This window comes from Hypanus sabinus, chromosome 26 (assembly GCF_030144855.1).
Source record: "Hypanus sabinus isolate sHypSab1 chromosome 26, sHypSab1.hap1, whole genome shotgun sequence".
Lineage (NCBI taxonomy): Eukaryota > Metazoa > Chordata > Chondrichthyes > Myliobatiformes > Dasyatidae > Hypanus > Hypanus sabinus.
Genome location: NC_082731.1, coordinates 24418726 through 24438107, shown reverse-complemented (window position 1 = coordinate 24438107; position 19382 = coordinate 24418726). Strand labels below are relative to the sequence as shown.

At 38.7% G+C, this 19382-nt stretch overlaps 1 gene segment (V, D, J or C); it reads left to right on the top strand.

The window, feature by feature from the left end:
- Positions 1 to 1204: 1204 nt before the first annotated feature.
- On the top strand, positions 1205 to 11799 carry LOC132381704 (Ig heavy chain C region-like). The segment is given in 7 exon segments: positions 1205 to 1314; positions 1461 to 1801; positions 2847 to 2910; positions 7247 to 7549; positions 9671 to 9982; positions 10213 to 10521; positions 11353 to 11799. Coding segments are annotated over 7 exon segments (1767 nt in total).
- The last annotated feature ends 7583 nt before the right edge of the window (positions 11800 to 19382 follow it).

The window sequence follows — 19382 nt, the reverse complement described above, 5'->3', positions numbered from 1 at the left end:
TCTATCTATCTATCTATCTATCTATCTATCTATCTAACTATCTATCTATCTATCTATCTATCTATCTATCTATCTATATTGTCATATATTTCCCTGGTCCTACGCTGGTGACATTCTGTTCCTGCAGTTTATGGGAACATTCTACAGTTTGCATTTTTGTCTCCTACGTAGATATCACTATTCGAATCCATCCAGGCTTTAGAAATATCTTAACACGTCTGTGCAGCAAAGAATAATCCAAGTACGTTTGTTTTTGAATGTAATTCAAAATAGATGCTCTCGATCACATTAACGATTTTAACTGCCGTTCATACATGCAGCCAACTGCGAGAAAATGTACCACATTTTTTTTATCACGTCCACCATTAAAATTCTGTTACGGTTGAATTTGGAATCGAGATCCGCCCATGCATTTACTTCTGCAAATGTTCGTGTTAGACTCCCCATGATCATTGAAATTTCATCTTTGACAATGACATTTTTAAGCATCATTATGTTTTATGTAGCATTTAAGCTAAACGGATTAAGGTCTGTAGGAGGAATGAATCAATATATACGTTTGCAAATGCATTCCTGTACAAAAAACCACTATTGAAATGATTTATATGGTACATAATTTAATGTAATTTTAAGTAAATCTAACCTGCCACTCAGTTGGGTATGAAATATTTGAAGATTTGAGCCACGTTGTTAACAACTAATTGAAGAAGGGAAAATAACAACAAAGAATAACTGTTACAAGGAGCGTGAATTTATTTCGTTTTCCACGTCTGGTAAAGGTAATCAATAAATTTGCGATCCATCTATCACATACTTCGGACATTCATGTTTATTTTACTCAAGATGACTTTCAGCATCAACAAGCTCGAGCTTACTGAGAAATGCACTGAACTTGAAAATCACACGGGATTGATCTTAGACAAAAACGTTTTACTCTTCATCATCTGGAACATTGATACGTATATCAACAAGTGGGATGATAATCAATATAGTCGTGAATCGGGTGGCAGGAGGCTCTTCTATGTTAAATGTATTCATTGCGTTTATTCTAATTGCTACCATCCTTGAAGGTATGACTCAAGCTGGTTGATTTTTGGTGATGTAACATCGCTTAAGCAAATATACCTCTGATCTTATAGGCTCCGCCCACTATAGCACCCATGTATTTGGTTGCTTAAATGGCAGCCATCGCTCCATAGTTCGAAGTCCCCGCAGTCGGATGCCATCAAGTACTGTCCAGAGTCGCTCCGGTTGAATTCGTCAGCAGGATGAAATCGCTGGTTTCAGTTGGCGTATTTCTGGCTTTATTAACGCGTGCGTATTTTGGGTTGGAAAAATTTCTCACTGTTTAAGATTCAGTCAATCTTCCATTCTCTAGCGTTTTACATTATAAATTTCAAAGAAAAGAGTCACTGTCTCAATATTGATCCTCAGGTTTTTCCTTTGTATTAAATTTACAGGTGTCCATTCCGATATCGTGTTGACTCAGCCCTCAGCGGAGACTGTCAGACCCGGAGAATCCGTAAGGCTCACATGTAAAACCAGCGGGTTTGATCTCAGTAGCTACTATATGTACTTGGTCCGTCAGGTCCCTGGACAGGGGCTGGAATGGCTCCTTGCATACTACACTCCTTCAAGCAAGTATTTCGCCCCGGGCATCCAGGACAGATTCACGCCGTCCAAAGACTCCACAAACAATATGTTCAGCGTTGAAGTGAGCCGGCTACAACCGGACGATACCGCTGTCTATTACTGTGCGAGACACAGTGCGGCGAACAGGAGTCTAGGCTGTACAATAACGGTGGCTTGAAACACCATATTTGCTATCATAATCTGACAGTGAGTAAATATTTTAATTGCAAAAATGACAGGACATAAATTAAGTGCAAATGTTCTTCAATGATTTTTTCGAAGTATCACACGTAACATCAAATGCACTGACGTGGCATTTTAATCCTGTTTCTGCACTGTGACATCAGTTGTTCATAATTGAGGAGCAGATCACTTTGTTTGGTTCAATGTGAACGGTACAGGGAGAGAAAAAGAATTGATTTCATTTCAATTTCATCCACTTTGTGAACTGTTGGATAACTTAAAATAGATTCAAACATAGTTCAAGCAGAAATTGTGCGTGTTAGTGTCTGCAGGTTTTTTGTTGGGTCTGTCTCACTGTGTGGATACAGTGGCACACTGTGCTGTAAACAGCGCAATTTCCCGTACAAAAACCTGGACAGGTAGTCTACTGATTATTGACAATACCAGCACAGCAAGAGATGATACTGGATAGACATTGAAATCAACCCTTTTGGGCATTTATAGATATCGATAAAAAAACAACAAAAATAAAAGAAAAATGTCGTGAAGTTCCATGAAAGCGAAGCCATCTATGGATGGAAAACGAAAGGACAACATTAGCAGACAAGCTGATGATTATTTGCCAGGGCTTGTCTCACTGTGCCTATGGATGGCACAGTCTGTGCCTGCAATACAAAAACTTTCTGATCTCTAATTATGTACTTTTGTTGTTTTTTTTTTCTTCTTTCGTTCGATGTTTCGCTATCATTCTTGATGCACTCTTCCTACTTATGCACAAATCACTAATTAGTCGGAATGAACCAGCTTAGATATATTCGACATTTATCTGTGAAGAAGTCACATGATATTTTGGCAGCATGCCTGACACACAGTATTACGTTATCTTATATCGGAGAAATAACGCATGCCTTAACGCACTCATGTTTTCTAATAATCAGCAATAGCTTATTTTATTGAATTATGAATATATACACAATTGTCGATTTTTTGCATGCTATTTGCAGAGCCGGTAATTGTGTGATGCAACCTAGGCAATATATCACTGTGATAATATGGGTTACTGGGGAGGAGGCACCCTGTTGACGGTGACAGCTGGTAAGTAGCAAAATATTTTTTTCAAAAAACTGTTTTATTGAATTTTAATTCAATATTTAGTTTCTGATTTTGATTATTTTTTCCTCTGATTATTTTTGGCTTTAATTGAAAGCTCGTTGAATGTCGCTTTCATAAATAATTTGTCATTATGCTGCAAGGAGATTATGGAATTCAGCTTACTGTAGACACGTTGATACAAAAAGTATTAATGAATTAGTATTCATTTGCTGAATTAGATAATGACCTGTCTCCGTTACAACAACCCGATGCTCTTAGATTGTTCCGAATTGCAGCTTCGATAAACCTCAGTTATACCTGTCTATCCTGTACAATGGAAGATTTTCCATTTTAATCTATTGCTCCTATTTGCGAAGAGTAAAACAGAACATGAATGAGAGTACAATGCAACGTCCTTTGTGAATATATGCATTCATTAGTAGAATCAGATTGTCGGACAGTGAACCAGCTCCCAATATGGCTTGCAGAGAGGAAGCTCTGCAGCTCTACAAATATGCAACAGTTCAAGAATCGCATGCATCTATCTAAACCATATCGTGGTGATGCAACTAGAAGTAGTATCACAGTAGAACAGAATCTGGATATTTATGAAGCGATCCATGGAATAATGATTCAAGTATTGTCTGATATTTAGCATTATCTCAGGGAATGCGTGTTCACTTTCTTCTCACTGACTTGAGGGGTTTAAGCTATTAGACATCTAACAAAGGCCTGCATAAAATCGATGCGCAGATGATTTTATCCGCATTCAGGAATTGTCGGGTCCGATAGTTAAGAAGTCGCGTCATCAGATTTAAAATTAGACAATAGACCACAAAATTACGAACAAGAAGGAGTTTCTTTCGATTGAAAAATTGAATCTGCGAAATTAGCTGTTAGATAGGGTTGTAAACGCCGCGGGAGGAGTAGTGAAGCGGGTATTATGAGGAGGTAGAAAATGGGCTTAAAAGACCACCGTCGTTAGGTAATGCAGAAGCTGTGTCCCAAATGATCTGAAACATCCGATATAACTTATTTTCATGTGATTAAGCTGAATCATTTCTATGTCATTTCTTTTTTTTTTTTTTTTGTTTTCATCAGGTGTAGTTAATTTGCATTGATCAGTTTTTTGTTGTTAAAGATAAAAAAAAAATACGGCAAATTGTAGTTAAACAACAGATACGGTTTGAGAAATATAATTTGTACTGCTGAATCGTATTGCCACCCATTGATCCAAACACCAGCATATATTAAGTGAGTCAAATAGGAAAATAAACGTATTTTCATCAGCCTCAAACTAAGAATGTCTTTACTAATAATTTCAAATCCTGCAGTGGATAATTTAACCAGTATAGTTGGAATGCTAATGCGGCATTATCTGTTAAATACATTCCATGAATTCAAATTCATATTGTGATATTGTGGGCTACCATAACAATTTATAAACTGCAGACCAATCAGTGATATGAATAAATAAACCGCTCAAGGTCATTACAGTGAATTTGTTTCGAAGGGTATTATTTTAAGTTCTGGGCAGGAGTGGCATTGTTTAATAAATGCGAGTAGTATAGCTGATTCTAATGCTGGTTTTGATCTTTCGATTAGAGCAGAAGAATGCATTTCTGCTTTAGACATTGTAACATTAGATTACCACAAACGCAGAATTAATTTGTTATTTGGTCAGTGGATACATAAAAAAAATCCTTTTCAAGGATGATTTCATAATGTTGATTTCATAAATCAAAGTAAAATAATAATAATAATGTTTAAACAGATGGAAAGGGTGCAGGCATAAGCTACAGTTTATTACGCCTCCCCCTCTTACTGATACAAAAACATATTTGACGTCAATCATCATATCAAAACAAAAAAAATATAATCTTTTAATACAATAACCAATTTCCAGTTTAATTTATTGATAATACTCACATTCATTTTAAATCATGTATATTGTAGTTGTTCATTTTTTTAATGTTGAACTTGTTTAGTGTGATGTATGCTTTTAAATTCTGACTACAAATGTTCCGTTGATTGAAATACAATACCTCACTGACTGAAATACAATACCTTTTTTAACATTTCTTCTTATCCTTTATTTCTGGAATATACATGTTCCTCACAAATCAGGTAGATTTTCTCTCATTTTGAACAGTTATTGGATACTTTGTGGTAACTGCCTTTTTTTATGTTTTATACACAGATTGTATTATTTAAAAATCAACCAACCTCTGAATTTTAATGTATTTATTTGAATAGATAGTAGATTGGTTTGCACATAACAACTTTCCTTATTCACAATTCGTATGGTTTTCTTTTGGAGAAGAGCAATCGAGTTTGTATTTGTTTTATATATATTTACCCGTACCTCTACACAGTAAGTCATTTACATGTCGTTGATTTAATTATTGAAATTTTGAATATTAACTTAAGTTTGAACATTTCAAAGTGCAGGACATATAGGCCTAAGCTTAAATGAAACATGTCATATTTTTCTTCAAATATGTGGATCATGCAACATGAACGGAGTGACAAGCAGTTCTGTTATTTCAACTAGACAATACTTTGATTGGAGTTATGACTGAACGGTCTTTAAAAGAAACATAAAGTCATTGGTTTACCTCAAAAATTTCAAATGTCATAAGACTGGAGAAATTGAACACTGCAGCACAGTGCAGGCCATTGGGCCCACAGAAATGTGCAGATTGCTTCTCCTGATCTCCAATGAGACCAACCTACTGTTTTGCACTCGAGATATTTCTCTATCTTTGTGGGTATCTAATACTTTCTTAAATCTCGCTCATGCATGTATCTTTGCTATAACAATGTGAAGAGTATTCGTTGGACATACCCCTCTGTGTGTAAACTACCACAATTCAAACAGACAAAACGAAATTTGGTCATTGACATCAGTACGAATACCTGAGTTATTCTACTACAGTGTGACTGTGCTGGCCGGAGTTGCCGTGGCATCTTCACTGGACTTCGAGACGAATTGAGCCAGCCAGACGATAAAAAAATGTGTATCTCTGGCACAAACTACTGTCGTGCCCCGTAAGATATGATAACATGAACATTTGTTAATCGATTTACCTGAGTAGCATGCTTTCCGAGAAAGTATGCGAACGTTGTAGTTCTCTGTTACATACTATTGCGAAATTATTCATTTAAATCTCTCAAATGCAATCTTTGCTACCTGTGTGTCTGTTATATTTATGCCAGGATTAACTAGGAAACGTTTAGCAACATTTCCCTAAGCAGTCTCATCTGATCGTTCCAAAAATATATAAGCTTGTAAGGCTCTGATGATATATATATATATATATATATATATATATATATATATATATATATATATATATATATATGTGATTTTCGTGAAAACGGCGAATCTTTTCAGTAAAGAGATGCATACGACAGCACTGAGTGAAATATCCATGTTAGGAGATTGTCCTTGAAGATATCTAATTGAGCCAAAGGTCATTCGAGATGCATGCTACGCTGAATTGCGTGGAAAAGCGCTGTAGAATATAGCGAAGCTTTTTTTTTTAATTTGCCTGCATGTTTTAAAAATATTAGTATAATACATACAGCTTGGAGTTTTACGTCACGGCAGAAATTACTATTGGATCAATAGTGTCTATTTTGAATATTTCACACACATATATATATATATATATGTGTAGATTTATATGTAGACAGATAGAGAGAGCGAGAGCGATAGAGAGAGAGAGAGAGAGAGAGAGAGAGAGAGAGAGTTTTACCAATCACAACACGGAATTACAGTGAAGGCAAACTCGTCGCCACTCGAGCTGGTGTTCTCCAATTAATTTCCAAACATTTTCGATATAAACTCTCACTTTCAAATTGCTGACTGGCATTAATAACAGAAATTTCTAAAAAGTCAGGATCCACGAATCTCTTCGCCAAACTTGTATGCCCGTTAACTGATCTGTTTATTGTGTTGGCATCGTTATATCTGGAATCCAGAGAATCAGTGTAGAAAGAACAAAAACAAATGTAGTGAAAAGGTGTTTTATTTCCATGATGACGAGAGCTCGGGCAAATACATGTGACATTGACTTGATTCTGACACGTGGTGACACCCTATCGTGTTCACCAGAGAATGCTTTGGGTATATATTTGTGGCAAGCACATCAAGGTAAATAGATGCTATTTGTATTTCCCTGTGATTAGTAAATGATTATGGTGGTATCGGCAAATAGAAACCTATCCCCCCCCCCCCCCACCACCGCCAATAGTACAATACGTTCTGTTTCTTCGAGTATTGGAAAAGCCAAAAATAAAAACTTAATCTATTTATGTGTTCATGTTCTTTCAGCGGAAGAGTCTGCACCCACCGTCTACCCTCTCTTTTCCTGTGAACAATCCAGTGCCGTTGAAACAGTCACCGTCGGCTGCTTGGCGAAGGATTACTCCCCGGTGGGTATCAGCCTCTACTGGGAGAAAGATGAAGCGAACATCACAACAGGAATGAATACCTATCCGGCTGTGTTGAACAAGCAAGGAACTTATACACGCAGCAGCGGGTTAACTGTCAGCGAGACAGCATCGGGGAGCAGCGCCATCTATTGTGTCGTTCAGTATAAAAATACAGTCCAGAAAATTCCAGTGCTACCTCGAGGTCAGTGTTGGGATAAACTTTGGGTAAAATTCGTGTAGAGAACGTAAGGTTTAAAAATTATACAAGACATGTTTTAAATGCAGTGAAAATGAATTAACATCTTCTAGATGTCCTATTCTCCAAGCCACATTCGTTCTGCAGGGTGCCTTTGGATCACCACATACTGTTCTGTAACGCCCATGTTGATCTTATTTCCACAGATGTATTTCCATGGGTGGCATACATTTGCTCTTCAATTGTCATTATCTTAGCTCTCAACTTACATAACGCCTAGTTCTTTTAACTTCCACAGTAAAATCAGGCATTTACTGTGTTTGTTCTCAGAACAAACTTATGCGAGCAACACAGGATGTCTGAGCAAGTCGTTATTCTTTTTTTTTTCTCTAAAGTACTAAGAACTGTGCTATAAACCGCGAAACGCTTAGTGAATTTGAAACACTTTATGTTTTTTTTTTGTTCTCCGTACAGCGTTCAAAACCAAGAGAAAATCTATAAGTCTAATTAATGACATTTCAAAATGACACAGAATATAACAGGGAGAGAAGTACAGTGCAGGATAGGCCTATCTATTGTTCCGAGGATTTCAACCATATTAAGATCAATCTTACCGATTCATCCATTATAGCTCTCAAATCTTCAATTGAACAGCGAACATGACAAATGATTCCAATATCTCTGTCTCCACTATTTCCATGGCGTTCAAACGTTCTGCTTCAGTCATTTCTCTTCCTACATCTCACTTAACGCAATGTAGGTTGGAAAAATATCTCGACTAAAGCAGATATAAGGTGCCAGTTCACTCCGCTGTCATATACACCATCATTGCGAAAGATGTAGTATCTGATTAGCTCGGCAATCAGTGTTAATTGAAACAGTGAGAGCAGTTGGTTATTGATATATGAGCAACTTGTGAATCGCCACTCCTGACTATGAGTCCACTGAAGCCAGATTGACAACCTTTGAAGAGTACTGATAATAGTTGGAGACCTTTCTCGTGTAAAGTAACTGAACAGTAGAAAAGAGTGACAAGCCACTTCTGCCGTCTCTGCTAAAAATAAGCATTCCCATGGACACCATTCCCCACGTCACATAACACTACAGACAATGTTGAGTATAGATCCTTATCAACATTCATTATCAAAATAATAATATTCTCTGGCTTACAGTCACCTGGTAAAACACCCGTGACAAGTGAGAACAAAGCGGCCACCGCCAAAGTTGTAGCTACATCGCCCACGGTTCCACCCCTAAAATATTATACACCTGTACTTTATAGCCCTCCAGCCCATCTGCCTCCATTCCTAACACATGTGCTTCTGTTGCATTCTGGGCGGGGTTGATAAAATACATCCAATAACGTAATTACATTATATCCGCTGTGATACAAAGTCTCATCTCCAATGATACTCCACGACATCTTTTAACTCCCTCCGTCTCCCTTCGGACATATTACTTCCAGAAATTCCAACATCATCTCGTTTCCAAGAACTGATGCATGATATGATTATATCATACTTTTCATGAGAAAACATTACGTTTGAAACCATGCAACAGAATATCTTACCTCATGGTCTCTTACACTATGTCTGACAGCTCTAGCGAACATTAGTTAAACCTACCCAACGGCTCTAACAAACCAACCAACCCTCCTTCCGACTTCTGGTTAAACTCTGCACATTTCTACAGACCAATCTTTCCAATCAAAGATTTCTGTCTTCCACAAAACTGCAACTCTTCCGCTCCTGTCCTTCTGCGGCCACACCTTTACCTGGAGGGACACGAGATTATCCCCAATGCTAACTGAAATGTTGAACAAGTTACCCCATTAAGCTTTGTAAGCGTACACTAGGTGTCTTGGAAGGAGACCCACAATCACAGAGACGGGAAAACGCGTTATAAGGAAAATGCATTCAATTCTCCACAACTAAATTCCTATTTGTACTACAACTTGTTACTAGAGTACGGTGAGACATGAGCAGATATTCCTCAGGAAGAATGGGTAATTCAACTAAATTATTTTCTTGCTTGTGTTGTGGAATCCTCGATGATTAACGGATCTCTTCCTCAATGTCTTCTTGCAATATTGAAACCATTTTAAAAAGTACGTTTATTTTGTTCAAGATCTAGTGGTGATTCATCCAACTGTCGTTATCTCCGTGAGCTCCCTTGAAGATATTAGGAGGAGCAGAAGAGGGACCGCAGTATGTTCTATAAACGAATTCCAACCGCAGCAATTCACCGTGCACTGGCTGAAAGAAGGACAGCCGGTGGATTCCGACGTCGTCACATCCCCTCCTTTTAAGGTGAATGGAAACTTCTCAGCGACAAGCCAAATTACATTCCCTGCGACGGACTGGTTCGAAGGCGTTGTCTATACCTGCCAGGTTACGCACAAAAACTACATGCAAAGTCGAAATATCAGCTATAATCAAGGTAAGAGACGTATCAGAGAAAAGTCCACATGTCACTGTGAGTATCGACCTCAGTCCAAATTTAGCACTTCTTTACTTTAGGACAAACACAAAACAACATATTATTCTATTCGAGAGAACTGTCTGGAGTCGGAGAGATCGGAAATGTTCATGTATTTTTTCAAACTGAGAAGAGTAATTTCAGACTCCCGATTCAGTTGTGGGTATTTAACTGATGTTAATTTGCCATAGATACATGTCCATGCGAAGAAGTACAAGTAACCATTCAAGAACCACCAGTGGAGCAAGTCTTACTAGAGGCGAGCGTCACCTTAACATGCGTCATCACTAATGCGCCTTACGGCATCCAAGTGACTTGGATGGAAGGAAAAAAAGAGCTGAAATCAGAGATTGCCTACCAGCCAGGAAATTCCCTCCATAGCGTGATCAGCAACCTTAAAACTTCTACACAATCTTGGTTGAGTGGGGCAATATTCGAATGCTTGGTGAGCCACGAAGAAATGCCGACCCCAAAAAGAGCATACATCCGCAAGGAAGAAGGTAAACTGGGATTGGTAAAGTATGACTTTATTTTGTGGGAGCGGCAAATATGCACTTTTTTCATTGAGGTTAATCAAAACAGCTGGCGGAGACCAATCAGCAGGTTGCCAATATCTGCGAAAAATGTCCCGACTGGTACTTCTCGGCAAACCATTTTGGTTTCTTATCCATCATCATATACACTGAATCATCTGCTGAAACCATCGTCGCAATTCGAGACGCTCTTTCATCCTAATCAGTCGGAGTCCGTTTAAGATGTAATGGAAACCAGAAGATAGATCTGAACGAAATAGCTGATATCCACTTTGTTTACCTTATCACTCCAAGAATATCCAAACTCCTTTCTACAATACCTCCCTTTTTCATTTTCTCTGCAAGTGAACTGTACTTAGCTATCCATAATCATGTCGCTGGAACATTCTTCCAATGAAAGTTTAACTCAATTATACCCTTTGCGAATATGTTCCGTGACACATCGAGGAATTGATAAAGTTTAATTAATGCGCCAGGATAACAGAATGATTCACTTGTCCTAAAATTAAGAATGGTATCAACTTATTCTGTTAAACTCTCAGCAGAGATCCAGATGGTATAATGATTAACATTAATTCGAGGGGCCAAATACTCTTGTAATGCGCCTCGGGTACTTGAAGAAACGTGTACCGACAGTGTATTCTTACTCCAAACACAAGCACGGTTACGGAAAATTGACAGTAGTGAAACGCTGTACTTTAATATTTCTGCCGAATGTCTGTTTCTTCCATTCTGAACTATCCTCTTTTCATCTCATTACTTCCTGGTATATTAATTGTTTTCCCCGTTTTTACACAGCCTTGCATCCTCAGCAACCTTCCGTCTCTGTCCTTCTTCCGCCAACAAGTGAAGAGTCCACTGAGAACTCCGTCATCCTCACCTGCTTAGTGAGAGCGTTCTCGCCTCGCAGGATTTTCGTCACTTGGACGGTCGAAGACACGCCGGTAGATTCACGAATGTACAAGAATACTGCAGTTGAGGCAGAGAACGGCAACAATTCATTCTTCATGTACAGCTTGTTGTCTGTTCGTTCGGAACAGTGGTTGCGAGGTGCTTCTTTTTCCTGTGTTGTCGCACATGAAACCCTCCCGATGAAGACCATCGCAAGAACCGTTAATCGGTCCAGTGGTAAACCCAGTTTTGTCAACATATCCCTTGCACTGATGGATACTGTCGATAATTGTCAATAATAATTTTATCGTTTTCATCACATGTTTAAATAAGTATCAATAAATATTTTCCAGCAAATTTTGCACTGTCCACAAGAGCTCTTATTGGTTTCGGAAACTTGAGAAAACAAGGCCTTACAGGGTTTCGAGTTTTTTTTTTTTTTTTTTTTTTTTTTATTTATTTTTTTTTTTTACGTGGACCCCTATACACCAAGTGTTATAAGACAATGTATAGCTGCGTCAACAGAGGATTACAAGGGACGTTAGAACACAATTTTCCAGAGTCGGATCGAGAGTACTGGGATTAACTATTTCCTTCTTTTTTTTTGCATCCGCTTTATACACAACCGTAGAACAGTGTCAGTCATTGCACTTTGTAGTGATAATCAGTCCTGGGATAAATGTGTAACACATTTTGCACCCGAGAGTAGCATACATTTTTTGCACTACACGATGACGAGGATTCTATGCATACACGAAAATACATTTATTTTGTCGGTATCAAATAAATGATTATCCGGGCCTGATAACAAAGAGTGCACTGAAGGGGTCACCATTTTCATGATGCTAACGTTCCTTAAAATGCTCTTTCCAACATCAGAAATATATGCACAACACGGCAGTCCGAGAAATGCGGTTTGAACAGCAGGTCAACAATATATGCCTGGCACATCACTCAAATAACCCTGAACTTAGACGCAGTCACTAACAAACACATAAATATAGATTTATCAATAAACCGGGGGAATATTGCATTCGTAATGAGCGCGTGAAAGTGAATATGCTACTTTGTTACGTATGTCTGGAGCAGAGAAAAAACGGCCAATTCGTGTTCATGAATATATACTACGAACATAAAAATTAAAGAAAATGGGCCAATAATTGAGAAAGAAAATCTAGGGAACCCTTCTAGGAGGAAACTCAAGCTTGTTTATTTAATTTTCTCTACAATAAATGTACTGCTCTGTCTCATCATGTTAGTTGATCTGTGGAGGCAAAAGATATGAAATTTAAATAGGGGTGTAGGATGTAGGGTAACAATCAAATATCATCTCAGTTAATATAACAGCAGCTTTCACAAATTAGACTAGTCTGATAGAACACTTTTCTTTGAACTTGGCTTTCCCGGAGTTTTAGGAGAAAGAGTATATCCATATATTTTATATCATTCATTATTTCGTTATTTTCTTTTATTACACGTCAGTACATGAAGCCTCAGTAAGTTGCAAGCATATAAACATTAGCTGAGGCATATACATATATGTTTAAGCTTACATCAGTATTACAGTTCCCGAAATCCATATATCCTACTGTAAACTTCCATTAATACAACTAATAACCATGTCCTTATACTCTAAATTATAACATACACACGCCCAAAATTACCACACCTCTTGCACATCAAAATCTAAATTTGAGAGGAAATTCACAAATTGATAAGCTGGAGCCTCCATCGCTTTTGTGGTCATGTTTGGAAACCTGTGCACAAGGACACCAGTCTGTTGCACGTGCGCCCGTACAGAGACTGGTTTGGAAATTAAATACAGAATCATATATCTCCATGGAAAAACAATATTCACATAACCCTACACTAAAATGCTTCACGTAATTTTCGACAGCTGGAGTTTGGACTGAGTCTTACAGCAGATATATAAACATGTGATATTATACAGGAAATCTCACTAACTAGTATTGAGTAAATGCCAATTCACTCTAATATCTATTTTAAATCAAAATGTTTTGTCAGCCTTATTGCCTTCTCTATTTCTGTCCATTAAATTGCGTTAACGATTTCTTTCTAAGCTGTGAATTTTGAAAACTAGTATTATCAAACGTAGCAAGCAAATGATCTCTTGCGTACAATAACATTGTATACTTTTCAAATATAGGTCAGAAAAAAAAAACAGTTAACTGTTGCACGCAATGTTATACAAATAGGAATGCTCAAGTACAAGAAATACATAAATTTAACAACTCTCGCATATTCACTGACACTCAGAAATTAATTTATAAATGCTGCCAGCAACGATTGATAACAATTACATTGATACTGTAATTTCAATGGAAATTAATTATGTAAATACAACTACATCGTGTTAAAATAAGAAAGAAATCAGATCCTGCAATGGACAACCGCGTAAATGTATGTCATTTCTGCTTCCGTTAGTTTCTGCAGAAGATATTGGAATTGAAGACTATGGAGAAGACACAGACAACTTATGGACAACTGCTTCCACGTTCATCATCTTGTTCTTCCTGAGTGTTTCCTACAGCGCTGCGCTAACTCTAGTGAAGGTGATAACTTTTTTTTTTCACTTATCTTTCCCTGCATTTGGAGATGATGACCAAATGCTGATGACGTTAACATCTTGCGGGGTCTCTAATCTCAGGCCGTTACTGACTTTGTCTATTTTCTATTTGTCTTGTTTTCACAGGTAAAGTAATAGCTTGAAAATAGGAAGCAATGGATTTTTCTTACGGAACTAGTCACTTTTAAGTTAACATGAAAGAATGTACCACCTTTTGAAGCCAGCAAAGACATGGATTAAATTTCTGTTTTAAAGCTGTAATGTTCATTACTGCAAATTGACATTCATTCATTAAAGTTTTCTAAAATACAGACACAAGTCGATTGTTTCCATAAATGATGCCACATGTTTGGTTTGTTTAACAACTACACACTTCATGTTTCCTGGCAAAAAAACAAAATAAATAATTTACAGAGACAGCATCTTGGATTGTTCAGTTCCATTCGCCATAGTAGAACAGCACTCAATAATCACAATTCGTTCTCGACATGTCATCTTAACGTTCACAAACATATAGGAGTACCATAGTAGTCAGGTCCTTGGCACTAACTCAGGCTCTGCAGCTAAGTGGAGATGCGAGAGGAAAGAGGTCCAACAAAAATAGACGATTCATTGGTTCTGGGAATAGACTCGGTGAACTGTTGCAAAGCTTCTGTATGGGTTATATTGCTCTCAGTTCTTAACGGCTGGCTTATATTGGGCCGGTGACCCTGCAATCTTGAAGTGTATGGGATCAAACAGAGAGCACTGTATGCATGTGTAGCAACGTCAACAATTGGCTAAAGGATGTTGTTCTGAAATGAGAATGCGGTTAATGAGGAAAGCAAGTAAGCACAGCATCTCGTGGGTTGTATTCTCTTAATTGAAGTTTGTGACTTCCCCGTTAATGTTAAGCATATAATTATAAGACAGGTAAATGCATTGCTGACAGTTTGGTTCATTGTCTTGTGTTTCAGATTTGTGGATCTGAATGTATGTCCAGATATGTCAATGCTGTCGAAAGCAGTGAAGGAATATTAAATATACCATTGTGTGCAAAAGTCAGGAACTGGAACTGAATAACCCATTCACTCAGCTTAGTCTCATAAGACATGCTCCCTAGTCCATGCAAAGTCCTTATATATCTGTTCCGTTTTCGAAAATGTCTTTTTTTTTTCCAATCTACTTGATCTTTTGTGAACTAGAATCATGAAGAAGCAGATCCATAGAAAACCTACAGCACAAACAGACCCTCCGTTCGTCAAGGCTGTGCAGAACCTGCCCTTACTTATTATCTACCTAAACTTTCCCAGAGCTTTTTGTTTTTCTCGGCTCCATGTACCTATCTAGCAGCCGCTTAAAAGTCTACTGTTTCCAGCTCCATCACCGCAGCCGGTAGCCCATTCCACGCAATTACCACTTTCTACGTAACAAAACGTACCCATGACATCCCGTCTGTTCCTAGTTAAGAACTCCTCAAAACCGTGAACTCTCGTTTAAGCCATTTCTGCCATGGGTAAAAGCGTCTGGCGATCCACGCAATAAATATATTTCATTATCTTGTTCACCTCTGTCAGGTCACCAGTCATCCTCCGTCGCTCCAGGGAGAAAATAACGAGTTCACTCGCCTATTCTTATAAGGCATGCCCCCCAATCCAGGCAACATTCTGGCAATACTCTACAGCAACATTTCTAAAGTTTTTACAACCTTCCTGTAATGAGGCGATCAGAACTCAGCACTCTACCACAAGTGGGGTCTGACCAGGTTCCGAGAAATCTGTAACATCCCCTGTCGGCTCTTAAACTCAGTCCCATGGTTGATAAAGGCGAATGTACCGTCATCATTGTTCACCAGGGAGTCAACTTACGTAGCAGCTTTGAGTTCCCTATGTACTCGGTGCCCAAGGTTTGTCTGATCCTCCACACTGCCAAGTGACTTACCATGAATGCTATATTTTGTCTTTAAGTTTGTCCAACCAAAATGAACCACCTCACACTTCTCTGTTTTGAGCTCCATTTGCAAATGCTAAGCCCTATCAATGTCTCCTTGGAAAATCTGACACCCCTACACACCTTGCACAACACCCCCAGCCGTTGAGTCTTCAGCAAATTAACTAACCCATTCCTCCACTTTTTAATTCAGGTCACATAAGATCACGGAGATTAGTGGTCCCACAAAAGATACCTCACGCACACCACTAAACACCAATCCCCATGCAGAATATGAAATATCTACAACCACTCTTAGCCCTCTGTGGAAAGCCAGTTCCGTATCCTCAAAGCAATGTCCCCTTGGATCCCATGCCTCTTTGCTGTATCAATAAGCCTTTTGTGGGTACCTTATCAAATGGCTCGCTGAAATCCATCTAAACTACATCTCCGGCTCTTCGTTCTTCAATCTGTTTAGTAACCTGCTCAAAAAATTCCATCAAGTTCGTAAGGCTTTGACCTCTCTTTGACCAAGCCATTTTGAATATTCCTAATCATAGTCCACCTCTCCTAATGTTCATAAATCATGTTTTCAGGATATTCTCCATCAATTTATCAACCACTGAAGTAAGATCAAAGCTCTATAAATTCCGGGGCTAAGTCTACTCTCTTTCTTGAATAAGTGAACAGTGTGCACAACCCTCCAGTCCTCCGGAACCTCTGTCGTCCTCATTGATGATTGTAAGTTCATCGCCAGGATCTCAGCAATCTCTTCCTTCGTTTCGCATTGTAGCATGGTTTAGATTCCGTCCGTTCCCGGTGCCTTTCAGCTTGATGCATTTTAAAAGCTCCAGCACATCCTCTTCCTTAATATGCACATGCTCAAGCTTTTCAGTCCAGTGCAAGATATCCCTCCAATCATGAAGTTCATTTTCCGTATTGAATACTGAAGCAAAGAAATAATTAAATACCTCTTCTATCTTTTAAGCTTCCCTGCACACTTTTCCACTTTAGCACATGATTTGGTCTAATAGCTCACGTCTTATCCGCTTGCTGTTCACATACTTGCAGAATGCCTTGGAGTTTCCCTTAATCCTGTCTACATTGGCCTTCTCATGGCTCCTGCCGGCTCTCCTTCTCGCATTATTAAGCTCATTCCAGCTAGCCTTATAATCTTCTAGATCTCTATGATTACCCAGTTTTTTCACCTTTCCTAAGCTCTTCTTTCCTTCTTGATTAGATTTACGACAACCCTTTGTGCACCACAGATGCCGTATCCTGCGATCGTTTTCCTGTCTCATTGTATCGTACTTATGCATGAGCCCATGTAAATATCCCCTGAACACTTGCCGCAGTTTTAATTCCCGTACGTTTCACTGAGATCTGTTTTTTTCAAATTTTGCCTTCCAAGTTCCTGCCTGATAATCTTATATTTCCCCTTACTGCACGGAAATGTTTCCGAAAGTTGACTTTCACTATCTCTCTCCAGTGCGATGGTAAAGGATATAGATTTGTAATCACAATCTCAAAAGTGTACTTCCACTGATAGACCTGACACGGGAACAGTCTCATTTCCAAAAACCAGATCAAATATAACCTCTCCTCCTGTAGGCTTATCCATACATTGTGTCAAGAAACCTTCCTGAGCACTCCTAATAAATTACATCGATCCTGAACCCATTGTTCTACGGAGATGGCAATCAATATTTGGAAAATTAGACTTTCCCACCAGGACAACATGTTATTTCTACACCTTTGTAGAATCTGTCCTTCTCTCTGCTCCTCGATGTCACTGTTACTATTGGTATGTCTATTAACACACCCAGCCGGGCTATTGAACCCTTCCTGTTGCATCCTTCCTTCACAGAGACTCCGTAGTGTCTTGTGTTACGTATTCGTGACATGATAGTGGTATCCCTGTCACGTGACTGGTGTTGAAGCTATACTGGACTTGAGGTAATGATCTTCTGATGGTGGAGTGATGTCATTATCCCGCCAGTAAAGACCATGTGAGAGGTTTTTTTTACAGGTTATAAGAGGAAGACCACACCCTGTGAGGAAGGGCAGTTCGTGGCTGGATTTGCCATGTGGACTTCATGCCACTGCCTGATTTAATATGATGACGCAGTTTAGTTGAAAGATGAAGTTTTATCTAATGACTAAATTGTAAAAGGTCATTGCCAGCAGGTTCCTTACAATACTGCTAGTTTGACAATCAGTGGAGAGTGAAGATCGTATTTCGGGAGTTAAAGATCGAGGGATCGATTTACGACGGTGAAACCGGTTTGTCCTTACTTAATCCTTATTCGTAAGGAATTCGTTAACTGTTCTCGTGTTAATCTCTGCGGGATAGCAGAAGATTGAGGACAGTGTGACAAAGGAAACGTCAGTGCCTTGAAGCAGTTTCGTTTCGTAAATTCTTCGTGGGGAAAGTTCGACGTCGGGGACTGAAGCAAAGCACCGTGAAAGAGAATTTAAATCGTCTTATAAAGTCTCTCCTTTAAAATGGACCATGAGCATTTCGAACTTTTGGCAATACTACCTTAAAAAAACTGTTTTTTTTTGCAACATTGCTTTAAGAACTGTTTAAGCTGCCGCACAGCAGCTGGTTTCCGGTTCCGTTAGTGTTTGTTTACTTTTGGGGGATTTTGTTTTCAGTGTTTAATAAATGTGTTGTTTGTTATAAAACCCCTTTCCAAACTCATATATTTATTGTTGCCTGAATACGTAACACTTGCATGACTTCTTCCTTAGCAGCCGTGGCACTATGCCTGATCAATAGTGTCACGCCCCCACCTCTTTTGCCTCGCTCCCTGTACTTTCTAAAACGTCTAAAGTCTGACAGTTGAATTAGCTATACCTGCACATCAACCATTCTAGTCTCAGTAATGGCCACAACGTCATATATCCAAGTGCTGATTCATACTCAAAGCTCCTCTGCGTTGTTCATAATACAACTTGAGTTAAAATAGACACTTCTTAAACCATTGGTCTGAGCGTGTCTGTTCTCTGTCACCTCCTTATCTTCCCTTTCCCACTGTCTCCAAGCTTTCTTTATTTGTGAGTAAAACCCCTTTCCTCTGTCACTTCAGTTTGTTTACCACCCTTCTTGCCCAGCAATTGTGGTTTGAGCTCTTCTCAACAGACTTAGCAAAGCTCCCCGCGGTATATTCGTCCACTGGGATTCAAGTGCAATCCGTCATTTTATCTACAAGTCACACCTGCCCCAAAAGATCCAGAAATCTGAATTCCTGTCCCTGCTCTAATCCATTACCCAAGCATATATCTTCCACCTCAATCTATTCCAATCTCATTATCACGTGGCATGGACAGTAATCCAGAGATTACTACTATCTTTGAGTTATATCATCCAAACTCCCAGAAGTCTGTTTAAAGGAATTCCTCCCTTTTCCTACATATTCGTTGCTCGCAATATGTTCCG